At 44.1% G+C, this 27,869-nt stretch overlaps 1 protein-coding gene across 1 annotated transcript in view; it reads right to left on the bottom strand.

Moving 5' to 3' along the window:
* The window catches only part of olfm2a (olfactomedin 2a), a 136,259-nt gene that overhangs the window by 37,825 nt on the left and 70,565 nt on the right, over positions 1 to 27,869 (bottom strand). The window contains exons 3-4 of the mRNA XM_060942582.1: positions 22,180 to 22,335; positions 3,515 to 3,734 (exon numbers count right to left, since the gene is read on the bottom strand). Of these exons, the coding sequence (XP_060798565.1) occupies positions 3,515 to 3,734; positions 22,180 to 22,335 (376 nt within the window). The remainder of the gene's footprint in view (positions 1 to 3,514; positions 3,735 to 22,179; positions 22,336 to 27,869) is intronic.

Below are 27,869 nucleotides of genomic sequence, written 5' to 3'. Positions count from 1 at the left end.
TTCTGAAGGTCTTTTGCAGTCAAACAGGGTTTTTTTTATTTGCCTTTCTAGCAATCCAACAAGCAGTTCTTTCAGAAACTTTTCTTCATCTTCCAGACCTCACCTTGATCTCCACTGTTTCTGTTAACTGCCATTTCTTGATAACATTACAATCTGAAGAAACAGCTACCTGAAAGCACTTTGCTACATTCTTGTAGCCTTCTCCTGCTTTGTGAGCATCAATTATTTTATTATTCAGAATGCAAGGGAGTTGCTTAGAGGAGCCCATGGCTGTTGATTTTAGGGACAAGTTTGAGGAGTCAGAGACTTTATACAGCTTTGAAATCTGCATCATCTGACCTTTCCTAACAAAGGATTTGAACAAGACACTGCTCAATAAGCTAATTAAGGTCTGGAACCTTGATAAAAGTTACCTGAGAACTCAAATGTATTGGGGTGCCCAAACTTTCGCATGGTGTTCCTTTTCTTTTTTTACTCTCCAATTGTACAAAACAAAAATAATACACAAATCTTGCAGAAAACGCTGAAAAGAAATGTGTTGTCTTTACCTTTATGCCTTTTGGTGATCAGTTCATCTTCTGCTCACTTAACTGTTCACAGTAACAGACATTTTCAGTAAGGGTGCCCAAACTTTTGCATGCCACTGTATTCTTATATGGAGGCAACATATTCTTATTCCCTATATATGTCACATCTGGTGACATATTTAGGGAATAAGAATAAAACAACCAGTTGATGTTCACTAAGTGTCAGCTTTATTTTCAGCTTCAGCCATTCAATTACAATACATGACTATTCAGATCTAACTTGGGGACTGGCATGGATTATGTGCATAGTGCGTAAGCGTCTCTTGACACAGATGGCACTTTACCGCGAACACAGCATAAGAAGGAGGTAAACCGGACTAGCATGAGCAGTGACGATCTCCACATGGAACTACTCGGGCAGCTATGCACTGGGCGCTAATGTGGATGGGGAGTGGAGTATGTCCACTCATATACTGTAGAACATTCACATGGCAGCACGCTGTCACTGCCGTGTGGGGATAGCAAGAGAAAATGAAACAAAAGACCACATTTTTAATATTGACAAGTCTTTTTATTAATGTTGTGGCAACTTTTATAGGTGTGTCAGCAATATTGTGGCCGCAGTGATAAGGAAACATTTGTGTATCAGCCTGAAATGCTGAAAAGGCCTAGTTAGAATCCTGGTACTCTACATAGAACCTTAAGGAACAGGGACCCTTAAGCTTATCTGCCCACTGTGTAACTGTGTATCAGTCTAGACCAACCCAGGCTGTGTACTGTCTAACCTGGGGTTAGCTGTTGGAGGGTTTTTTCCCCCCCTCCTTGTTTGTTCATTTGTATGGCTGTTTTTCTTCCTTCACCCAAATGAGGATGGGTTCCCTTTTGAGTCTGTTTCCTCTCAAGGTTTCTTCCTCATGTTGTCTGAAGGAGTTTTTCCTTGCCACCATCACCAGAGGCTTGCTCATTAGGGATAAATTAGGGATAAAATTAGCTCATGTTTAAAGCTTTTAATTTTCTGTAAAGCTGCTTTGTCACAATGTCTGTTGTTAAAAGCAGGGCTTTGAACTGGAATTTTTTTTCCTATTGGTTCGTTCCGAACAGAAACGGAATTTTAACGTTTCCGGTTTTGGGTTCCACCATTAAATAGACGTTCCCGAACCGGTTAGAACAAAAAAATTTCGTTCCCGGAATGGTTAATTACGTTCCCTGTCAGCGGTTTAACAAATGGCTATAAAACTATGTCTCTGTCTCATCCAGCTTAAGCCAAATATAGGCTAATTCTATTACAACCTTCATTAAATAAGACAAGAAATAATTCAAAACAATTATTATTTCAAATGTTGGTGATTTGGATTCTCAGTATGTCTTCCCATCTACACAAACAGAAAAAGTGCCAAAAATGAAAAGATAATTTGTTTAGTGTGTTACCAAAGGCTAGTCAGGCCCTATACAGGGCTACCGCATGACGTCACCGCGCCGCGAGATTTTGTTAGGCGCCATATTGGAAGACCAAGTACACATCTATGCAAGTACATACATACATAAAACAAACTACACCTGAAATGTAGCCAGGGCCGGTTCTGCCCTAATCTGGACCCGGGTGCAACATCGCGCAACCCCCCCCCAAAAAAAAACAGTCTAAATCAGGACAACCATCACATAACTATAACTATAAACATTTTAGATCAACTATTTTAACTAAATGGGCTATAATAAATAAGCCTGCAGGCAGCCACGGCGGGCTGCCTCAGAAAAGTAACCATTTGTCCTACCTTAAAACTCGTTTTGCATTTTCTGCCTCCTTTTTTGTATTTTCGACCCTCCGTTTATTTTCTTTCCTTTTCTGAAAATCCGATTTGTGTCCAGACATTTTGTTCTGCTGCCAACGAACTAACTCGTCAGGTCTCGTCTCTCGAGCCCGCGATGATTCCCGTGGGAAGGGCAACAATTGATACATTTTTACAAACAGCCAATAGGGAGGTTGCATCGTTCAGGCTCTTCTTTGCTCAGACACTCAGTAATGCACTTACTCACTAGTAGTCCATCTTCCCGCTCTCTCCATTCAATCAGCGAACGTCACACAGGAAGTGAACCCCAGCGGGTCATAGAAACTTGCGCAGGAGAAGAATGACTATTTGTAGGCTACAGAAACTTTGAGGAACGAAATAAAAACCGGTATTAACCGGTTACCATTATTTTTAATAAGCGTTTCTGTTCCGGAACATAAAAAATAATAAAGTTTCTGGTTTCGTTTCTGTTCCATGTGAAATAGAAAAAGTTCCCGGTTTTCGTTTTCGTTCCTTGAACCGGTTCAAAGCCCTGGTTAAAAGTGCTATACAAATAAACTTTACTTGACTTCCTTGGCTGTTTGTTGAGTATTGATACTTCAATAGAGTATTGCACTAAGTATTATTCCGTCACTTGTTCAGTTGGCACTAGAACTTTCTTGTCTAGAAGTTCAGCACTTGTTGTATGTGACTTTTGCACTTGTTGTATGTTGCTCTGGATAAGAGTGTCTGCTAAATGTCATGTAATGTAATGACCAAACTGAAAACACGTCAGTATATAAAAAGATTTAAAAAGCTGTCACAGGTTTCACACGCTTGGCCCACGTTGTTAAGTAATAAATGAGAATAGGAATGGACTTATTTATCACTGGAAATAGATGTACAGATTTATATTATTATATGTTCCTTGTATAATATTTCACTGATTATAGGTGTGAGGTTCTGCAGCTAGAAGCTAATAGGATAATGGCAAATGTCTTGGATTAACATTGCAAGGCAATTGACACAAAGGGTTATGTTCATCTGCAGGTAATTATAGTCATATGAAAAGCTTTAAAATTGCGTAATTTGAAGATAATCAGTTCTCTATTTGGCATTCGGGCTTTTCTCTCAGTTATCAGTGTGAATATGAGCGTTAATAATGCAATCGCACTCACACACACACACACACACACACAACGCTCTCTGTCATTTTCTCACCCAGTTTCTGCATGCAGGAGTGCAGGCGTGTCTCCAGTAACAGGACTCTCTGCCGGAGCTCCTCGTAGTCATAGGCTCCCATTTCCTCCTGGATGGCCATGAGTACCAGTGACAGGTTCCTCACCTCGTCTCTGAGCCTCAGGATCATCTGCGCATCCGTTTTATACTGCTCCAGCACCGGCAACAGGGGGAGCAGTTGAGTCACCTTGTCCTTTAGGTCCTAGTAGAGAAACAGAAAAGAAACACTTTGGCTTCATCTCCTTTCACTTCTATTATTGGTTCAGTTCTTTGGAAGATAAGAAACCAAACGGAAAATTGGCTGCAGTTCACCGGTTGTGTCCAATATCATGCAGCGTAGAAAGAGTAGGAAAGATATGCACAGTTTTCAGTATCAACTTCAACTTCAATGAAGCAAAACTAGGAAAAGCTATTCAAGCTTAGTGTATATCTGATTCCATTTCCCATACATATGCTAAATTATTCTATCCACATTCATTGTATATGAGCAATCGCATGCTCTGACTGGCTACTCTACTATGAGGCTGTCAGCTCATATACAGTACCATGAGTAGAGAAAAACAAAATGGTAGCATGTGTTGCTGACCCAACCAAGGGTGAAATAAAAATTCTACTCGGGGGGAGTAAAAAAAAAAAAAAACATTCAAAAAAAAAAAAGCAATGTAATAAAGCAAATGTAATTCAGTCTTTATACACTGTAGAGCTTAAATCAGTAAGTGTAAGTAAAACACTCACATTAATCTCATCATTTTCCTCCATATTTATCTAACTCCCTAAGTTGCTCCCAGGTTTGTTTCAATTTGGCATATTAACATGATGTCACTTGGACTTTTTTTTTTTCCAGAAGGAAATACAATCAACATTCATAATCAAATCACAGCTCAGAAACCATTTCCTGGGGACCTTAATTCAAAGAGTTAACATGTAACTTGAAGTCTGTCCTCACCCAGATGTTGAGAGTTCAGATTAAAACAGAATTCCAGTTGTATCAAAACCATTTAGACATACTTTATAACAAAGCACAAAGTAGCCAAAGACTTCATCTTTTGTCTTAGGTTTACAGTAGGTTGTGTAATTTCTTATGACTACCTTCATATGAAATCAAATAACATCCAAATACAACTTCTTCATTCGTTTATATTTGCATGGCTACTGTATTTCAGGAGATGAAATTTGCCAATCCATTATCAGTCGGAAACACTACATTCATTACTGTTACATGCAGTAAAGTATCAACAGTTCACCACTTTTCCCTGGTCAGGGTTGTGGTTTATCCAGAACACTGGGCACAACACCCTGGATGGCAAGTAACATCATCTCTAGGGACACACCAATGTACAGTGGTGCTTGAAAGTTTGTGAACCCTTTAGAATTTTCTATATTTCTGCATAAATATGACCTAAAACATCATCAGATTTTCACACAAGTCCTAAACGTAGATAAAGAGAACCCAGTTAAACAAATGAGACAAAAATATTATACTTGGTCATTTATTTGTTGAGGAAAATGATCCAATATTACATATCTGTGAGTGGCAAAAGTATGTGAACCTTTGCTTTCAGTATCTGGTGTGACCCCCTTGTGCAGCAATAACTGCAACTAAACATTTCCGGTAACTGTTGATCAGTCCTGCACACCAGCTTGGAAGAATTTTAGCCCATTCCTCCATACAGAACAGCTTCAACTCTGGGATGTTGGTGGATTTCCTCACATGAACGGCTCGCTTCAGGTCCTTCCACAAGATTTCGATTGGATTAAGGTCAGGACTTTGACTTGGCCATTCCAAACATTAACTTTATTCTTCTTTAACCATTCTTTGGTAGAACAACTTGTGTGCTTAGGGTCATTGTCTTGCTGCATGACCCACGTTCTCTTGAGATTCAGTTCATGGACAGATGTCCTGATATTTTCCTTTAGAATTTGCTGGTATAATTCAGAATTCATTGTTCCATCAGGTGGCACGGTGGTGTAGTGGTTAGCACTGTTGCCTCACAGCAAGAAGGTCTGGGTTCGAGCCCCGCTGCCGACGAGGGCCTTTCTGTGTGGAGTTTGCGTGTTCTCCCCGTGCCCATATGGGTTTCCTCCGGGTGCTCCGGTTCCCCCACAGTCCAAAGACATGCAGGCTAGGCTAACTGGTGACTCTAAATTGACCGTAGGTGTGAATGGTTGTCTGTGTCTATGTGTCAGCCCTGTGATGACTTGGCAACTTGTCCAGGGTGTACCCCGCCTTTCGCCCATAGTCAGCTGGGATAGGCTCCAGCTTGCCTGCGACCCTGTAGAACAGGATAAAGCGGCTAGAGATAATGAGATGAGACATTGTTCCATCAATGATGGCAAGCTGCCCTGGACCAGATGCAGCAAAACAGGCCTAAACCATGATACTACCACCACCATGTTTCACAGATGGGATAAGGTTCTTATGCTGGAATGCAGTGTTTTCCTTTTTCCAAACATGACGCTTCTTATTTAAACCAAAAAATTCTATTTCAGTCACATCCATCCACAAAACATTTTTCCAATAGCCTTCTGGTTTGTCCACGTGATATTTAGCAAACTGCAGACGAGCAGCAATGTTCTTTTTGGAGAGCAGTGGCTTTCTCCTTGCAACCCTGCCATGCACACCATTGTTGTTCAGTGTTCTCCTGATGGTGGACTCATGAACATTAACATTAGCCAATGTGAGAGAGGCCTTCAGTTGCTTAGAAGTTACCCTGGGGTCCTTTGTGACCTTGCTGACTATTACACGTCTTGCTCTTGGAGTGATCTTTGTTAGTCGACCACTCCTGGGGAGGGTAACAATGGTCTTGAATTTCCTCAATTTGTACACAATCTGTCTGACTGTGGATTGGTGGAGTCCAAACTCTTTAGAGCTGGTTTTGTAACCTTTTCCAGCCTGATGAGCATCAACAACGCTTTTTCTGAGGTCCTCAGAAATCTCCTTTGTTCGTGCAATGATACACTTCCACAAACATGTGTTGTGAAGATCAGACTTTGATAGATCCCTGTTCTTTAAATAAAACAGGGTGCCCACTCACACCTGATTGTCATCCCATTGATTGAAAACACCTGACTCTAATTTCACCTTCAAATTAACTGCTAATCTTAGAGGTTCACATTCTTTTGCTACTCACAGATATGTAATATTGGATCATTTTCTTCAATAAATAAATGACCAAGTATGATATTTTTATCTCATTTGTTTAACTGGGTTCTCTTTATCTACTTTTAGGACTTGTGTGAAAATCTGATGATGTTTTAGGTCATATTTATGCAGAAATATAGAAAATTCTAAAGGGTTCACAAACTTTCAATCACCACTGTATTTGGAAGGTGTTAAGAAACTGGAGAACCCAGAGGAAACCGACATGGATGCAGGAAGAACATGCAAAATTCCACATGGACAGCAAAAAAAAAAAAAAAAATCAGGATCAAACTCCAGACCCTGAAGCTGAGCTGCAACAACACTACCTTCCACACCTTCCTTTCTTTCAGAGTAACATCTTTACATATGTTCTGATTGGTCATAATTCACCAATAGATAAAGATAAATAAACAAATAAAATAGATTGTGCTTTGTAAAATGTGTGTAAAGCTATTCACAGGTCTTGGTTTGGAGGTATCCATTTTGGGGTTCTTGGGTACCAAATTTAACAGAAATTTAGCATGAAGGTGTGAACAACAGACAAAAGTAGCAGTACATGGTGATGACTTACAGACTTAAAACTACCATGAGAGTGTAAGGTAGTAATGTAACCTATACAGCTAGGGTTACAGTGGTCCTCTGGTAACCATGAGAGCTTACCTTTCCACTCACATCTGTATTGCAGTATGCCTTGCCAGATGGTAGTAGGTACCATTTTTATGATGGTCATTGGTATGACCCAACCGTAAGTAGGACTCGCGATCTCCCGGTCAAGAGGTGGACACACTAACCACTAGGCCAACTCGCAGTCTATTAGTATACATACAGGACACTTTTTCAATGGAAAAAAAATCATGCATTTTATTCCCTTCTTGCAGGTTTCATTCATTTGGTTTGATAGCATGCAATATTGTTAGCATATCGCTTATCCGAGGTGTATTACATCACTCTACCCAATGGAGAATGTGCGTTCAATATGGTTTACGATATTGCATGGTTGTCAAGACAACATGATGTCACATGTTGGAGATGTAAAACTTACGCACTAGTGAGCAACTGTGACAATTTGTAAACAAACCTGTCTGCCAGGCGGCACGGTGGTGTAGTGGTTAGCACTGTCGCCTCACAGCAAGAAGGTCCGGGTTCGAGTCCCGTGGCCGGTGAGGGCCTTTCTGTGTGGAGTTTGCATGTTCTCCCCGTGTCCGCGTAGGTTTCCTCCGGGTGCTCCGGTTTCCCCCACAGTCCAAAGACATGCAGGTTAGGTTAACTGGTGACTCTAAATTGACCGTAGGTGTGAGTGTGAATGGTTGTCTGTGTCTATGTGTCAGCTCTGTGATGACCTGGCGACTTGTCCAGGGTGTACCCCGCCTTTCGCCCGTAGTCAGCTGGGATAGGCTCCAGCTTGCCTGCGACCCTGTAGAACAGGATAAAGTGGCTAGAGATAATGAGAGAGAGAATGAGATGAGACCTGTCTGCCAGGTTTGCTTCATTAAATACAGAAGATTTTGAGAGAATTTTGAAAGAGAAAGATGAGTTGAACACTTGAAAGGAATGTGTATGTATCATAATAATTATAATATTGGCTGGCTTTTTTTCTTAGTATATCAGATATATTCCATTCAGCTACTCATCTTCAACTCATTTAATATTACACTAGCTGAATTTAATATATTTGATATACCACTCAATGCCAGCCAATATTATTTAATTAACAGATAATGTGTTCTAAACAAATACAAATATGAACAGGAGTTACACTACTTGCCATTTATTTATTTATTTATTCGCTTGCCAGAAAGGTTCACAAGACATCTGTTTGAATCTAGACATGTTCATTGAGATTGGGATCCTGTGAGATACAACAAAAATGTTAGAAAAGCAGGAGGTTTTTACTTTTGAGTGGTCAGATACGAAAGATTGCATATTGACGTGAATACGAATATACATTTACAGCATATGTTCATTCTTAGACACTGCCTAGTCAGGGTTGCAGTTTATTAGTCCACTAGTTTGTTTATAGATTGGGAAATAGAGCCAACCAAATTTGTGAGAAATTGTCATGGGCAAGCACTAACACAAATTATTTAAAAAACAATCCCTTCCAGATTAGTGCATGACCACTTTAGGCTTGAATCTGAAGATAGATTCAGTTCTAAATATATGGAGCAATACGATATATGCTATATTGGATTTATGTAAATTGAGTAGTTTGTAAACTTAGCAGAAAATTACATTTGCACTAAGCTACAATCAGCCAAGGGCTATAGACACGGAGATCGATGCTTCCCAATGCACCTTAAGGGCCTACTTAGTACTGGGGTGGGAGACTGCCTGGGAAGACCAGGTCCTGGCACAGGAGGGACTCTGACTTTGAAGCTACAATCAACAATTAATCTATAGTCAAGTTCAACTGTCTGCTGTAAATTTATTTAAAAAGTGTCATGAGTGTTCTGTTTCTGCTTGTATTATTATGCCATTGCATATTGTTATGACTGCAAGCTGATGTAGCAGTTAGCATGCCTGCCTCTTGACCAGGAGATTGTGAATTCTACTCATGGTCAGGTTATACCAAAGACCATTATCAAAAAAGGTACCTACTGCTGTCTGTCAAGGCACGTTGTAATGCAGATGCGAGTAAGGAGTCAAACAATCATGGTTACCAGAGGACTGGCCCCCCAGCGAAACCCAAGCTATGTAATAGATGAGAGGCCAAGGGCTATGGAAATGGAGATCAGCACCACCCACCTCACTCAGTGCCTGGTTAGTACTGGGACATGAGACTGCCTGGGAAGATCAGGTCCTGGCACTTTAATTTTGATATTGTTATGACTTCACTGCATGCTGAGGCATGAGCCCTCACAATGTTCACTCATTTCAGATTGATGACCATCCATGTGGATTTTGCACATCTGTTGAAACAATGTCCTTACTATTGACTTATTTTGTTCCTGTCTTGGTAGAAAAACGTTTGCAGTTAGTAAGCCCATGTGGCATCTGTGACTTTGAGAAAGGACTTGGGAACAGATGGAGCAGTAGATCAGATTAATAATTAAAAATGAATGCAGATCTACAAAACAGCATGCAGTTATAGACGGCATGCTTTGAGAAAAAGGGAATTGTATGTGCCTTAGGCCATTTGAGTGGGTAGTCTGGCAGAGCTCCTGGCACAATAACATGGGCATGTCAAGCCCAGTAGGTTCATTCTAGATTGTGTTTCTTCAGCCCGATGTTACAACTCAATGCTTTTGTCAAATGTGTCCCTCACCTTTATGCTCAAGTTTCTACATAAGATAAATTCTGGATATATTGGTGGATGGTTTAATCATTGCAACTTCTTAGAAATTGAGAATCAAGTTTATACCTTGTTCATTGTTTCTTAATATTTGCTCACCAGTAGCCAATGGTCCAAGTTCAAACAATACAAATGTCAAGTTGTTCCATTACATTAATGGCATTCAGGAGACACTCTTATCCAGAGCGAAATACATCATACCCAGAGAAGCCTAGGGAGCAGTTGGGGGTTAGGTGCCTTGCTCAAGGGCACTTCAGCTATTCCTGCTGGTCAAAGAACTCAAACCAGCAGCATTTTGATCCCAAAGCTTCTCTAACCATTAGGCCATGAGTTTATGTCCATATGTTGGCAGACAAGCCATCCCATCTTGTGTCATCCCTTTCCCAACCACTGTCAAACTTAACATTCATTTATCTCCAATCATTTATCTGCCTTATCCTGGTCAGGGATGCAGCAGGTCTAGAGCCTATCTTGGGAATGCTTGGCTTGAGTCGGGAATACAGCTTGCATGGGACACCAGTCTATTACAGGGAACCATGCTCACACATTCATGCCTTATCATAGACAATCCACCTACCAGAATGTTTTTGGGAAGGTGGGAGGAAACTGCAGAACCCTAATAAAACCCCTCAGGACACTGGGAGAACATGTAAAGCTCTGTACAGACAGTAACCCAAGCTCAGAAACCAGTGACTCCAAACTGGGGAACCTGGAGCTGTGAGGTTGCAACACTACCTGCGGCACAACTGCACTGCCTAAAATAGGAAATAACATACAGTACCTAATTCAATGAAATATATCATTTGAATCCCTCATCCGTAACATCGTTCACAAGCAGTACCCGAGTCCGCACTTCTAGTTTTAGAAGGACGACAGATCAGCCTCCTGGTCCACACCTGGGTTCAAAAACAGCATTAGCACCATTCAAAGATACCCAACTGTAGTTAAAAAACATCCTTGCATGCAGGAAAAAAAAAATCAAGTGTGATATCATCTTAGGACGCTTTTCCAAATGTCCACAATTATTTGGCATGCTGAAGAAAGTCAAGAGCTTCAGTGGGCTTGACAATTTCTCTAATCAACAGTGATTAGTGGTACTCAGTGAACTCAAGATGTGCACTTTCCCTCCTCAGCTTTTCGTTTCACTCAAAATCCCTCTTTCCTCTTTGAGGTAAGTGCCAGCCTTGCACAAGTGATCTCCACTGATCCTTTGATTTGACCTCTTTTGAACAGAACGTATCTGCTAACTCAGCTGAACAGAATTCCTCTTTTAAAGTGCCAGGACTGGTCTCTTCATTTCAAGCTCCAACAGCTCTTTGAGTCATGGTGTAAGTAAGGGAATTGTGGAGCACCATCATGGCCATTGCTAAGGGATGGCCAATGCCATTGTAGTGTGAAGTGTGGCCACCTTAGGCATTACTATTTTTGTTGTTGTCAACATCAGTGTCATGTGATGTGAATCTAGAGGACTTGGTAAATTTCACTCTGATGGGCATCAGTGTAAATAATAATGGAATTCCCACTTCAACATATTTGGGAAATATGAAAGTTTATTTTATTGTCCAATGGTGAGCATTGGCAACAAGTGTAATGTCCCACAGGAAAAAGCCTAGTTAACTGAGAAGTGAAATTATTCTCTAGCCCCACTGATCACACCAAATAAACAGGTGAACAAACATTGGTCAAATTTTTTTCCATGTTAATGACAATCATTATTTGGAGGCATAACACTGGATTTTTTCAGATAGTTATTAGCTACAGTTTACTAATGATATTGACTCCATAATGTTAGCATATTTCATAAGATGTAAATTAATGTTATGTTCACTACTGCATGCCTTTTAGCAGCTTGCTATATGGCAAAAACCCTGTTTCTTTGATGTGTGGCTTTTGTGCCCTATTCAGGCCATACATAATAATAATAATAATAATAATAATAATATCATCTGTGACCCTGTAGAACAGGATAAGTGGCTACAGATAATGGATGGATGGATGGATGGATAGATAATAATAATAATAATAATAATAATAATAATAATAATAATAATTTCAATTTATATAGTGCCTTACTCACACCCAAGGTCACTTTACAATTAGAGGGGGAAAAAATGTCTACCAAAGAGGGTCAGGATGTAATTCCAGTGGCGTATCTGCCCACAGTCCCACCAAAAGGTGCACGAAGGTATGTCTCCCACCACCTGCACAGCCGCCGCGATGCCACCGGACAACATCGTCCCGAACACCGTGCCATGGATCCACAAAGCAAGCACAGAAGCACCACCGCACAGAGCACTGGTATGTCCCAAACTGCCTGCACAGCCACCACAACGCAATCAGGCAACACCACTCAGAACACCAGACCAAGCACAGACGCACCACCTCACAGAGTGCTGGACAACCCTGATGTTAAAAAGAGCAGTGAGCTCACTGTAGTCCATAGCGAGGAGCACAGGCATCACCTATGGTGGCCCACGGCCTAAAGGGAACCGAGGCCCAAAACTGGGTCCGGAGCTATACCACAACTGGTGGACACCCAAACAAAGAACATTCAAACAACAAACAAACATCAAATCATACAGTCACAAAAAGAAAAACAAAGGGGGGAAAAAAAGAAAATTAAAAGCTCCACTGAGAAGCTGCAGCCAAAATGCGCACAGCGTCCTCTCAACCAGAAACGAAAATGGAAAAGATAGTGGGGACAAAGATTGTGGGAGCCACATTGTCATTTTTCTGTCAATGCAGATTAGTACTTTGCCACCCAAATAAAGTCATTGGGTACAACGTCACCACCCCACTGTAAAAGGGCTGAACCCTGAGGCTGCAGTTTTAACAGTGTTACTCTATGGTTGTGAAACATGGACACTATACCAACATCACATAAGGCAGCTTGATACATTTCACATGTGCTGTCTATGTAGGATCACCAGAATATCTTGGCAAGATCGTGTACCAAACACCAAAGGGCTATCTCGTTTCCACACACATGGGATTGATGCCTTTATCATGGAAGCCCACCTTCGTTGGGCTGGTCATATGCTTTATATGAGTGATGAAAGATTACCTTGTGCTCTGTTCTATGGTGAATTATCTGACTGTGTAGGTCCTGTTGGTGCCCTAAAGGAGTGTTATAAAGACCTGCTTAAGGGTTCACTTATTAAATGTGGCATAGTGGACTTTGAGAACCTTGCCAAAAACAGAGCTTAGTGGAGGGCAGCTGTAAAGGGTGGTGTGGCAAAGTCTGAGGAAAGGTGGATTGCGGAACTTCAGGAGAAGTGACATTGCCAGAAGGAAAGGATATCAGCACCTGGAAGTTATCCTTGTGATAAGTGTACAGTCTGTGGGTTGGCAGTTGGATTGTTAAGCCATCAAAGAGTTCACGACCGCAAACAAGACAGTTGATACAGAACTTGGATCTGTTGTGTGCGACAGCCAAACCAAATTAAGTATTTGCCACCCAAATAAAGTCATTGGGTACAACATGACCACCCCAGGTCTGGCTGGTGCCATTGCTCACACATCATTAACAGCATCAGGTATCTAAAGAGGAATAAGGAATCGGGTGTGTATCCGTACTACTGTGTGGCAGCGGGGGCGTGGTCAAGCACCGGTCTGTGACAGGAGGGCGGAGTCGGGGAAGGTAAGTGGCAGATTCACTTCACCTGAGAGCAATTAACCTGTGTTTGTGTGTCTTCCCAGGGACCGCGCCCTATTTAGGGAGGGAGAGCGAGAGCAGAGGAGATCTCTCCCGAACCAGACACCTGTGTGTGTGTGTGCGTGTGTCTGGTTAAAACCTCTTGTGTCCCCTGAAAAGTGGAAACAATTAAACTGTTTGTTGAACCTGATCTCTGTCCTGCCGTCCTCTGTGCTCCACCCACACCTAGGGAAGTCTACAGTGGTGCCGAAACCCGGGAAATGGAGCACCAACCCAGCAGCCCCATGGAATCCTCCCCGTTCACCGACCTGGTCCACGCCCTCGCCACGGCTCAGCAAAGCCAGCACCAGGCGCTCATCACACTCCGAAAGGAACAAGAGCGGCGCTTCGATGCCCTGGTGCTGGCCCAGCAAGAAGATCGCAAGGCGTTCCGGCGTCTCCTCGCGTCGGCGGGGCCCACCAGCGCTCCGGCCGCGGGCCCGTCTCCCCTCACCTTAACTAAGATGGGCCCGCAGGATGACCCCGAGGCTTTCTTCACGTTATTCGAACAGGTCGCTGAAGCCTCGGGGTGGCCGATGGAGCAGCGCGCGGCGCGCCTCCTCCCCCTCCTGACGGGAGAGGCGCAGCTGGCTGCACTACAGCTCCCCGCCGATCGCCGGCTGGCCTACGCCGACCTTCGCCGGGCTGTCCTTCAGCGCGTGGGGCGCACGCCGGAGCAGCAGCGCCAGCGCTTCCGCGCGCTGCGGATGGAGGAAGTCGGCAGCCCGTTCGCGTTCGGCCAGCAGCTCCGGGACGCCTGCTGGCGGTGGCTGAGGGCCGAAGATCGCGACGCCGAGGGAATCGTCGATCAGGTGGTACTGGAACAGTTCATCGCCCGCTTACCAGCAGGAGCCGCGGAGTGGGTCCAGTGCCACCGCCCGGCGTCGCTGGATCAGGCAGTCGAGCTGGCGGAGGATCATCTGGCGGCTGTCTCGGCGGCAGGACAGCGGATGTCGACATCTCTTCTCTCCTCTTCTCTTTCTCTCTCTCTCTCCCCTCCTTCTGTGTCCCGTCCTCGCCCCATTCCCCCACCGCGGAGGCGGGGGCCGGCACCACCCCTGCCGGCCCGCCGCACCCGCGGTGCCCTCCCGTGTCTCCCTTCTGTGTCTGTCTCTCCCCCACCTCAGGTGAGTGAGCCCCAGAGCACCGGTGCAGAGGGGAAGCCCGGGCCGGTTTGCTGGCGCTGCGGGGAACCGGACCACCTTCAACAGCAGTGCACAGCAATGGAAGTGGGCGCGGTGGTTCGGATCCCCGACGCGCCAGAGGCCGCCCTCGATCGGGCCGGAGCGTATCGCATACCGGTGAGTATCCAAGGGGCTACATATCAGGCATTGGTGGATTCTGGTTGTAATCAGACCTCAATTCGCCAAAGCCTGGTTCAAAACGAGGCATTGGGGGGAGCACAAGGGGTGAAGGTTTTGTGTGTGCACGGGGATGTTCACAGCTACCCTTTGGTGTCGGTCCACATTATTTTCAGAGGGGAAAAATTTATAGTGAAGGCGGCGGTTAATCCTCGCCTTACCCACTCGTTAATTTTGGGGACTGATTGGCCGGGATTTCGGGGTTTAATGACGCGCCTAGTAGAGAGTGGGTCCTGCCAGTTGACAGGGGGAGGTCCCGGTGTCGTTTTGGCGGGAGCAGCTGTCGCGGAGCCGTCTACGTCATCTCCGCGTCAGGGTGAGGAGCCACCGGCTCCTCCTCTCTCTATTGGGGAATCCCTCGCGGATTTCCCATTGGAGCAGTCGCGAGACGAGACTCTGCGGCATGCGTTTGACCAAGTGAGAGTAATCGATGGTCAAACGCTCCAGCCGAACGCCACCCCGTCCTTCCCCTACTTCGCGATTATGAAGGATAGATTATACCGAGTGACGCAGGACACTCAAACTAAAGAGCGAGTCACGCAGCTTTTGATTCCAAAGAGCCGCCGGGAATTAGTATTCCAGGCGGCCCACTTTAATCCCATGGCTGGACACTTAGGGCAGGATAAAACACTAGCCCGAATAATGGCCCGATTCTATTGGCCGGGGATTCGCGGCGATGTCCGTAGGTGGTGTACGGCATGCCGCGAATGCCAGTTAGTAAATCCAGCGGCCATTCCAAAAGCGCCGTTGCGCCCTCTACCGTTAATCGAGACCCCGTTTGAAAGAATTGGGATGGATCTCGTCGGGCCATTAGATCGGTCAGCACGAGGGTACCGCTTTATATTAGTTCTAGTGGACTATGCAACGCGATACCCGGAAGCAGTGCCTCTGCGCAATATCTCAGCACGCAGTATTGCAGAGGCACTCTTCCGCGTCATCTCCCGAGTTGGAATCCCGAAAGAGATTCTGACTGATCAAGGCACTACGTTTATGTCACGAACACTACGCGAACTGTATGGGTTATTGGGGATTAAGCCGATCCGCACCAGTGTATATCACCCACAAACGGACGGTTTAGTAGAACGGTTCAACCGCACCCTCAAAAATATCATTAAAAAATTCGTAAGTGAGGACGCACGTAATTGGGATAAGTGGCTCGAACCCTTGCTGTTCTCAGTGCGAGAGGTCCCTCAAGCCTCCACGGGGTTCTCCCCGTTCGAATTATTATATGGGCGTAAGCCGCGCGGCATCCTAGACGTGCTGCGGGAAAATTGGGAGGAGGGACCTTCACAGAGTAAGAATGAAATTCAGTACGTTATGGACCTGCGCGCAAAACTCCACACGCTCACCCACCTAACTCAGGAGAATTTGCGGCAGGCCCAGGAACGGCAAGCCCGCCTGTACAACAAGGGTACGCGCCTTAGAGAGTTCACACCGGGAGATAAAGTACTCGTACTCTTGCCCACGTCGAGCTCCAAATTAATCGCCAAGTGGCAAGGACCCTTTGAGGTCACACGGCGAGTCGGGGATGTCGACTATGAGGTGAGGCGAACAGACAGGGGTGGGGCGCTACAGATTTACCACCTCAATCTGCTCAAACTCTGGAACGAGGAGGTCCCCGTGGCGTTGGTGTCGGTAGTTCCGGAGAAGGCGGAGCTGGGGCCGGAGGTTCAAAAAGGGAATTTGGCATCATGTACCTCTCCGGTCCCCTGTGGAGACCACCTCTCCCCGACCCAACTCACGGAGGTCGCCCAGTTGCAAGCCGAGTTTTCGGATGTGTTCTCGCCCCTGCCCGGTCGCACTAACCTCATAGAACACCACATAGAGACACCCCCGGGGGTGGTAGTGCGTAGCCGCCCTTATAGACTACCCGAACACAAAAAAAAGGTGGTTCGGGAAGAACTTCAGGCCATGCTCGAAATGGGCATCGTCGAGGAGTCCCACAGCGACTGGAGCAGCCCGGTGGTCTTGGTTCCCAAGGCCGACGGCTCGGTCCGGTTCTGTGTGGACTATAGAAAAGTCAACGCGGTGTCTAAATTCGACGCGTACCCAATGCCTCGCATTGATGAGCTGCTCGATCGACTAGGCACGGCTCGCTTTTACTCGACACTGGATTTAACGAAGGGATATTGGCAGATCCCCTTGACTCCATTATCCCGGGAGAAAACGGCCTTTTCCACACCGTTCGGCTTACACCAGTTCGTCACACTTCCGTTTGGGCTGTTTGGGGCGCCCGCTACGTTTCAGCGGCTGATGGACCGGGTCCTCCGGCCCCACGCCACCTATGCGGCCGCCTACCTGGACGACATTATCGTTTATAGTAACGACTGGCAGCGGCACCTGCAACACCTGAGGGCCGTCCTTAGGTCGCTGAGACGGGCGGGACTCACGGCCAACCCAAAGAAGTGTGCGATTGGGCGGGTGGAAGTACGGTATCTGGGCTTCCACTTGGGCAACGGGCAGGTGCGTCCCCAGATTAATAAGACAGCAGCGATTGCGGCCTGCCCGAGGCCCAAGACCAAAAAGGGGGTGAGACAGTTCCTGGGGCTGGCTGGCTACTATCGTAGGTTTATACCTAATTATTCGGACGTCACCCGCCCGCTGACTGACCTCACTAAAAAGGGGGCGCCAGATCCGGTCCAGTGGACGGAGCAGTGCCAGCGGGCTTTCTCTGAGGTAAAGGCTGCACTGTGTGGGGGGCCACTTTTACACTCCCCTGACTTCTCTCTCCCTTTTATGTTACAGACGGATGCGTCGGACAGAGGGCTGGGGGCCGTTTTGTCCCAGCAGGTGGAGGGGGAGGATCGCCCGGTCCTATACATCAGCCGGAAGCTGTCAGTGCGTGAGGGGCGCTACAGCACGATTGAGAAGGAGTGCCTGGCGATCAAATGGGCGGTCCTCGCCCTCCGGTACTACCTGCTGGGGCGCTCTTTCACCCTCTGTTCGGACCACGCGCCCCTCCAGTGGCTCCACCGCATGAAAGATGCCAACGCGCGGATCACCCGTTGGTATCTGGCGCTCCAACCCTTTAATTTCAAGGTGGTCCACAGGCCGGGGGCGCAGATGGTCGTGGCGGACTTCCTCTCCCGTCAAGGGGGGGGGGAGTCGGCTGCGGGCCGGACGGCTGCCCGGCCTGAGTCGGGCGGTGGGGGTATGTGGCAGCGGGGGCGTGGTCAAGCACCGGTCTGTGACAGGAGGGCGGAGTCGGGGAAGGTAAGTGGCAGATTCACTTCACCTGAGAGCAATTAACCTGTGTTTGTGTGTCTTCCCAGGGACCGCGCCCTATTTAGGGAGGGAGAGCGAGAGCAGAGGAGATCTCTCCCGAACCAGACACCTGTGTGTGTGTGTGCGTGTGTCTGGTTAAAACCTCTTGTGTCCCCTGAAAAGTGGAAACAATTAAACTGTTTGTTGAACCTGATCTCTGTCCTGCCGTCCTCTGTGCTCCACCCACACCTAGGGAAGTCTACATACTGGTAGCCACAGGAGGTGTAGCTGCTTCTTCCTTGTTAAGGTTTATTGTAAATCTGGTGATGGAGTGCCTCTCAGACCAGTAGTGCTACATCATAAATCTCATTTTCCCATTTTGAGTCATGAAAATTTGGTCTCATTAATCTGTCGGACTGCCACAGGCAACTTTGAGCTCCCCACATTCATCAGTTGCTTGTGGTAAAATAAAGCCTGCCTTCTGCAGACCAGCCCTTTGAACCACCACACAGCACCACAGCAAGACTTCTCTCCAAAAGTGACTTTTATTCTTTATTCATTGAAAATTTATCGATAGATGAACCATGATTTTGAGGATGTGTTTTGAATAATTCTCTTTGGAATGATGGTAAGAGAGGTGGAGTGATTTGATTCAGTTTGGACTCATAGATGACTGGACCCCTGAGGCAGAAATACTATCCCAGGCTCTTCTCCTATCATTAGGCAAGAAGGAACTTGGTCGGAATATTAAAGACTGCGTTAGCTCAAGCTAATCTCGGATCCTGGAGGATGAGGGGGTCACTGAATGCAACATGGTTTTAAGAAGATGAAAAAGTGCACTAATCATGGGACCTTCTTAGTCTTTGGGAGATAAGTGGGGCAGAAGTGTTAATATGTGTGGCTTACTGATAGAATGGATGCAGAAGCAGAGAAAGGCTTTTATCCACACAAACACACACTCAAGCATGTGTGGTTGCTTATTACAGAAAGAAACCCTAAATCTCACTTTTGGTTCTCACTTCAATGCCTTTGAAATCTCTCGAAGGACCAGTGCTAAAAGACTTGATGAAACAGAAACCACTTGTGTGGATCTTTCGTGTTTGTGTATCCCTGTCATTTCTGATGTATCTCTCTACAGATTTGTGTATACACCATAGAGAGTTGGTTTTAACCAGTTTTATCTCATCTAGCCATCAAACCTTAGATGAATTTCATCAGGGATGTTTTCAGGTTCAAGTTCGAAGGTACTGCTTTAGGATTGGAGACCGACTAATTGATCACAGTTCTTGCTAACACGATTTACAATTTAATGTCATTTGCACAGTAAGATGGCACAGCTATGTATTCAGTTTCCTGTTATTCTAGTAAAACTGTAATGCCTGCACATATACTGTTATGCCTATACTGTTATCTCCATAAAGGATTTGAAGACTGTAACAGCGGCAATGTGTTGTGAAAACCCTGTCTCAGACACTTCTACTCAGGAAACGGCTGACAACCTCGGAGGTGTGAACTCGACGCAGATCATTTGTATAATATCATGTGCATAAATAGTGACACATTTGGACTTATTTTCAACACTGTTGTAAACAACCCATAGTTTTTCAAAGTTTTAAAGGTGTGGTTTATTATTCATATTAGCTATTCATCTTAAAGGACGTTATGCATGCATGTAACTAGAGTACAGTTATAAGGAAAGGTCTGTAAGGGGAATGCAAGTCTAGGTTCCCTGATAGGTCCTGAAATTTTAAAGTTAAAGACAGATGAGATACAACTACACGACATGTTGTAGGCAGGTAGCTATGGGCAGTATTTCTGACACTACTTTGAACCGTTACTTTGTTACAGTATCTGCTGTACTTTTGATGGCTCTAGAAAGATATCAGTATGTAATTTGTATTTGGGGAAGCTATGGCTTAATGATTTTAGGCACAAAACGTCACTGGTTTGATTCCCTGGACCAGCAGGAATGGCTGAAGTGTCCTTGAGCAAGGTACCTAACCCTCAACTGCTCCCCAGGTTGCTCTGGGTATGTTGTACGTTGCTCTGGATAAAAGCGTCTGCTAAATGCCTGTAATGTAAAATGTAATGTAATTTGTCTTATGGAGTTTCTTGCATCATCGTGTTATGCTAGTGCAATTCTGGTGGTTTTTTGAGCAGCATCTGAACACCCAAGTGACTCATCAAAGAGGAAATACAGATATACTAACATGTCTCTGACTCATTTCTGTTTTTGGTTTGTTTATATTAAAAATAAAACATATGCTATTACTGGAGGGCTAGTAATATTCTTTATTATTCTATCCACATTCACTGGATATGAGCAATTGCATGCTCTGACTGGCTACTCTACTACTAGGATATCAGCTCATATACAGTACCATGAATAGAGAAAAACAAAATGGAGGAGCATGTTGTTGAACCAACCGAAAATGAAATAAAAACTCTACTCGGAAACAAAATCACAAAAATTATCAAGTATTTAAAAGAAACATCTCATCTCATTATCTCTAGCCGCTTTATCCTTCTACAGGGTCGCAGGCAAGCTGGAGCCTATCCCAGCTGACTACGGGCGAAAGGCGGGGTACACCCTGGACAAGTCGCCAGGTCATCACAGGGCTGACACATAGACACAGACAACCATTCACACCTACGGTCAATTTAGAGTCACCAGTTAACCTAACCTGCATGTCTTTGGACTGTGGGGGAAACCGGAGCACCCGGAGGAAACCCACGTGGACACAGGGAGAACATGCAAACTCCGCACAGAAAGGCCCTCGCCAGCCACGGGGCTCGAACCCGGACCTTCTTGCTGTGAGGCGACAGCGCTAACCACTACACCACCGTGCCGCCTTAAAAGAAAGAGAAATCGCTAAAAGAATATAGTTTTTTTCTTCCCCAATATCTCCTGTTCCACACTCCAGCCCAGTTGGTTGGTTTGCCAACCCCCAAGAAACCCTAAAGAAGGAGAACTCTCCCCTCCTCCCCCCAAAAAAGGAATAAAAGTATTTGATAGTAAGAACATATCTTTTTTAAAATAAATATTACTATTACAGCATTTTTCACAAATTGCTCCTGTCATTTCGCCGGTTTGTTTACATTCTAAGCAGAAATGATTCTGTCAGACATTTTGTATAAAGTTTTTATTTATCAAATTTGCAAAAAATAAAAATGCTCTGTTTCTCAAAATCCAGTGAATGTGGATAGAATAAAACAGTTATTCCACTCAATCTCATCATACATGGCTTATAGCCAACTCGTTGCTACGCGCCTCGTCGACCATCAGCTCATGTACGACTCGATTTCATGGAATAACTGTTAATTAGATATAATTTTGTTTTCAGTAGCTAGAAAGTTATGCTAGTTAGTGAGCTGGATGCTAGCTTTTGAAAGCAAAGAAATACACTTTATAACAGACATATTGGATCAGTTGTGCAACTTCATTTGATAAAAGTAACACTGTGGTGGATGATGATTTGAATGCTAGCTAGCAGGTAAAACTGCTACGATCATAGCTATGTTAACCTCTTACCAATACACTCATGGGTCAGAAACAGTTCAGAAATCAAACCATAATCACCCCTTTGTGATTTGTTTCAGGCTAGCAATGTGGTGAATAACATATAGTGGAAAAACTGACTACTGAGGATGAATGAATGAATTAGCATGAGATTTCATCCACCAGAACACAAATTTTAGCTTTATCAGCTGTCTCGACTGAGCTCATATCATAGCTGTACAAAGTGTATTTCTGTATTTTAATAAAGACAAAAATAATGCTGTAGCAATATTCTACTCTGCAGTATTTTGCCATTTTCAGGGTTTTTTTAATATAGAAACAATTTGCTATTGATTGTATTTTGCTCGATATCTCATCTCACTGTAAATACGGATTACGGATATGGTGTCTCAGTGTATATGTGAATGAAATTACAATAAATATGGACTTGATACCTGAAAGTTCTTGGGGTTGAGGCTGCGTGGGTTCTCCGAAGCTGTCTTCAATTTGCCGTCCACCGTTTTCATTAGGTTCTCTGTGTCTCGGACATACTGTAAATCCCGGTATGTCCTTAAATCCAGCACCTCCATAGACTGGGTAATGTTCTGGACCTGTCGATCACACACACACACACACACACACACACACACACACTGAGGTCACGGCAAGTTAAGCCTTTGAATTTGTTTGGGTCTGAAAGGATCACATGGCCTCAAGAGCTCTACACACAAACACACAGTATGGAGTGTTATTATGAAAGGAGCCAGTAGATGCTAGTACATTCTGAAGGCATCATCGGGATCTCGTGCTGAGAGGGACTGACCCCAGGTGTCCTCATTAGTGTATGCTTCATAAGACAGAGGTGTTTGAGCCTCACAGCCGTTGCCTGAGTCCCCACACACCAATATATGTATGTATGTATGTATGGTATGTATGTGCCTGACAACATTCACACATTTAGTGCAGGAGTTCTCCACTTTCAGAAAATAAAGTATATTATTCTACCTTTAGGGTTACAACGGCTTCTAACTAGGGCAGCATCCTCTAAGGTACTAATTTGTACCCTTTATATACTGCTTGGGAATATATATATATATATATATATATATATATATATATGTGTGTGTGTGTGTACCTTTTTGGCCCTAAAAAGCTACACATAGTTACCTTGAGGTCCAATAATGAGCCCTAAGGGGAACATAAGTGTAGATTGTATGTTGGGGAACAGAAATGGACTCCTACTGTACCCCTGTTTCTGACTGTGTATGCTTTAACACTGAAGTCAGTCATCATTCTAAACTAAGTCAAAAGTGTCCTCTTTTGTCTCCCCCCCCCCATCTGTCCCTCTGAGTTACATGTTGATCCTGGGATTGAGATGCTGGCCTCTTCTGCCCCTCGGACCTGCTTGATCCATCCTGGTGCCCTGTGTCTGGTCGGAGTTTTATCGCCCCACTCCTGTGAAGGACGGCCCCATGAGGACAGTTGAGGGTTATACCTGTTAAAACTGTTAATATTATAGTCAGGCTGTCTGTTGTTGCCCAAATGAGGATGGGTTCCCTTTTGAGTCTGGTTCCTCTCGAGGTTTCTTCCTCATGTCGTCTGAGGGAGTTTTTCCTTGCCACCGTCGCCACAGGCTTGCTCATTGGGGATAGATTAGGGATAAAATTAGCTCATGTTTTAAGTCGCTCAAATTCTGTAAAGCTGCTTTGCGACAATGTTTATTGTTAAAAGCGCTGTACAAATAAACTTGATTTGATTTGATTTGATTTGATTTTGTTTCCCTTAATAAAGACTACAGATCAACCAATCAGCATGAATCTGGACTGATCACATACACAGTTTGAAGTCTCTAAGTTTAACTTGCACCACCCACTTCTCCCTGGATCGCATGAATAATCTTCTGGCTGATGCTCTCATCTTGACTTGACTTTCCTGCTTGAAAGATGTGCTCATGTGGCATTAATGAGTTCATTAATGTGAAATAAAATATATAAATGTATATTTGACTTTGCTAATATTAGACATGTACATACATAAGTACCGGTAGGTAACTTTAGTTAACCATATTTATTAAGGGTGCTAGGGAAAAAATGTCTTGCAGCTCTTTGGCTGATTACAATGGGAACAATTTAGAATAAAGGGAAACGTACATAGTATTTAAATAATATTGGCTGGTGTTGAGTGGTATATCAGATATATTCTATTCAGCTACTCGTCTTTGAATCATGCAATATCATGCTAGCTGAATGGAATATATCTGATATACCACTCAACGCCAGCCAATATTATTCTTATTATACATACACGTTGCATTTGGGTGTTCAACGCATCTTTCTTTTTCAAAATTCTTTCAAAATCTTCCACTTTTAACAAAGCAAACCTGGTGGCCATGTTTGTTTACAAATTGTCACAGTCACTTGCTAGCATGGAAGTTTTATGTCTCCGACAAGTCTCTTTTCCAGTTTTTTGATATCCGATGGTATGTTTTTCTCTTGTAAATATGCGTGAACAATATCTAATGAAGTTTTGGTAGCCTTTCGGGTGTTCAACGTGTCTTTCAATTTCCCGGCAAACAAAGAAATGCTTCTGCACGTGTGCAGCAGAAAACTCTCTCATTGGATACATTAGCTCCGATGTGTGACATCATGTTGTCTTGACAACCATGCAGTATCGTAAACCATATTCAACGCTCATTCTCCATTGGGTAGAGTGACATAATACACGTAGGATAAGTGATATGCTAACAATACTGCATGCTATCAAACCAAATGAATGAAACCTGCTGGAAGGGAATAGAACACGTTTTTATTCCATTGAAAAAGTGTCCTGTATAATAATTCAGATTATTGGGTTAGTATAAAAGTATTACATTACTAAACTTAGATTTAGACATTGTTCTCATTTCTGTCTTTATTTTTTTTTTTAAATCTGGGGCAGTATGAATGTGCAGCAGGTAACATTGCTGCCTTACAGCTCCTGAGCTTGGGTTACTGTCTGAGCACGCAAGCCCCATGTTCATGTTGGTTTCATCTGGGTTCTCTAGTGGACTGTATATGCTAAATTGACCCTAGGTGTGTGCACAGTGCCTTGTGATGGAATGGTGTCCCATCTAGTGTGTATTCCTGTCTCATGCCCAGTATCCTGGCACTCCGTCAGGAATTTTCATAATTTTGTGACATTACAGAGCTGCAGGGGACACAATAAAATGGTTCGCTCATCATATGAGTCCAATCATGTTTATTTTGAAATAATTTTTTGCAAAACATTCAGGTATACAGTCAAAAAGACTGTTTAGCTCCCAAGTCTCAGAGCTCTGCACTGGTAGTTGCAAAGTGCTAGGTGAGGTCACTACAACGGACCCTCCACTCACGCTGGCAGTGAATTTATTGCTGAATTTGACCAAGTCTGTGTGTTTCTGTCTCTAGCTGTCTCTTGAAGGCATTGCTAGCATAGTTTTGAAGAAGTGGGCTACGAAATGTATATACTAAACAGTTACTCCACTCAATCTCGTCATACATGGCTTATAGCCAACTCAGCACTATGTGCCTCATCGGCTATCAGCTCATGTACGACCCTATTACTGAAAGATGCACTGCTTGATTTTTCTGAAAATATGCTTCAACAAGCTGTTCAGATTTACCTCCCCTTTCTATGTCACAAGTGGAGCTCATTAACAATTATTCCACGAAATCGAGTCGTACATCAGCTGATGGCCGACGAGGCACATAGCACCGAGCTGGCTATCAGCCATGTATGATGAGATTGAATGGAATAACTGTTTTATTCTATCCACATCAGGGGCGATTTCTCAGAGACAACAAGGGAAGCCGAGCTTCCCCTAAAATTCTCTCCCCAAACTGCGGCATCTACGACGTTGAATTCTCATTAAAACAATAACTTGCATAACATAATATATGCCCAAGATTGTATTTATGTTCATAACTATCCTGTAACTTATTTGAGTGATGTCTGACAAACTTGCAGTTCGCTACGAGAATCACCTTTGCTGCCAGGCTGTAACCTTTCATATTTCAATGGGCTCTATGGACTGGCAGCAGTGTTGCCAGATTGGGCGGTTTTAAGTGCATTTTGGCGGGTTTTGAACATATTTTGGGATGGAAAACGTCAACAGTATCTGGCAACACTGACTGGCAGCCGGGTATCCGTTGCAGTCTACGAGATGGCTCTGAACAGCCAATTTCGGCTAGTTGTTATTGGTTAAAATCAACAAAATCGTCACTTCCAGGGAAGCTGGGCTTCTCTGGGACTAAACGAGACAGTGGGAGGGACAAGAAGCCGGGCTGATAAAGGATTATTGGAGGTAGTGTTTGAAAGACATGAGGAGGGCGGTACTTCGGCGAGGAACACGGAAGTATGATCAGTCAGTCCCTAGCGGATGTCGAGAAAGTGTAGTCGTGTGCCAAAGTGCTGTCCGAATTTCTTTTCATATAAACGGTTCTTCTCATTGATGTCTCTGTAAATAAATGTAAATATTACTCATTGTGCTCCGTTAACTTTCATCCATTCTATCAGTTTGATCATTTGTGAATTCACTCGTTTATTTCATTTGTAGTTCAATCTGGTTGTAGGCTAGCTTGAGCCTTATTGGGATCTGCAGTGCTAGCTGCTAACAGAAATTGGTAAAGTCTCTGGAAAGCACAACCAGCTGGTATGACAGGGTCACAGACCATTTTCTGGAAAAGGAGCGGAGGGCAGAATTTGTGTATAAATAGTGTTCATGTTCATGACTCTGAAGTGTGTATATTGTTCAGTAATGTTAAGAGAATGGTGGGCTCTGTGTTATAGGTTATACCTGGGTATAATATTCAAGGTTCTGTGTGTTGCATAGCCTACCTGGTTATGAATTTCCAGACTGTGTTGCAGAAGATGTTCAAGGATGTGTTGCACAGCTGGGTGTTGTGTTAAAGACTCTGTGTTGCATATCAGGGTATGATGTTCAAGGCTCTTCCTTGAATAGCCAGTGATTTTTGGATGTTTGATATTTTTGATTAAGGATATGAGGCACTAGCCTGGCAAGCCAGACTATAACATGAAATGTACAAGCAAAACTACTTTCTGCCACTAGGTAGGGTTGTCTAGTTCACTATGCTAATGGGGCACACCTTTCTATGCTTTGATATCCGGCCTACAGGTTTTACGATGAATGCGTAAAATGGGCTTCCCCTGTTTTAAAAACCAGCAGCCGCCACTGATCCACATTCACTGGATTTTGAGAAACAGAGCATTTTTATTTTTATTTCTTGCAAATTTGACAAATAAAAACTTTATACAAAACATCCGACAAAATAATTTCCGCTGAGAATGTAAACAAACCGGTGAATTGACAGTAGCAATTTGTGAAAAATGTGATAATAATAATACTCATCTCATCTCATTATCTCTAGCCGCTTTATCCTTCTACAGGGTCGCAGGCAAGCTGGAGCCTATCCCAGCTGACTACGGGCGAGAGGCGGGGTACACCCTGGACAAGTCGCCAGGTCATCACAGGGCTGACACATAGACACAGACAAACATTCACACTCACGGTCAATTTAGAGTCACCAGTTAACCTAACCTGCATGTCTTTGGACTGTGGGGGAAACCGGAGCACCCGGAGGAAACCCACGTGGACACGGGGAGAACATGCAAACTCCACACAGAAAGGCCCTCGCTGGCCCCGGGGCTCGAACCCAGGACCTTCTTGCTGTGAGGCGACAGCGCTAACCACTACACCACCGTGCCGCCCATAATAATAATAATTCTTGAAAAATAAAAAGATACGTTCTTACCATCAAATACTTTTATTCCATATTTTGTTGCTTTGTTTTGTATTTTGGGGGTTTTGTTTTCGAGTAGTTTTTATTTCATCTGCAGTTGGTTCAGCAACACGCGCCGCCATTTTGTTTTTCTCTTCTCATGGTATATGAGCTGATATCCTAGTAATAGAGTAGCCAATCAGAGTGCGTGATTACTCATATCCAGTGAATTTGGATAGAATAAATAAATTAAAAAAATCTTGTATGTTCATATTTTAATCTACTAAATTATTGCACCAACATAGACTACACCGTGACCCTGACCAGAATAGAGTGCTTACTGAAGATGCATGAATGAACAAAACCCAACCAAACCAAACCAAACCAAA

The sequence above is a fragment of the Neoarius graeffei genome, chromosome 16 (genome assembly GCF_027579695.1).
Source record: "Neoarius graeffei isolate fNeoGra1 chromosome 16, fNeoGra1.pri, whole genome shotgun sequence".
Taxonomy (NCBI): Eukaryota; Metazoa; Chordata; class Actinopteri; order Siluriformes; family Ariidae; genus Neoarius; species Neoarius graeffei.
Note: the sequence above shows the minus strand (reverse complement) of the source record. Positions and strands in the feature narration are given on the sequence as shown.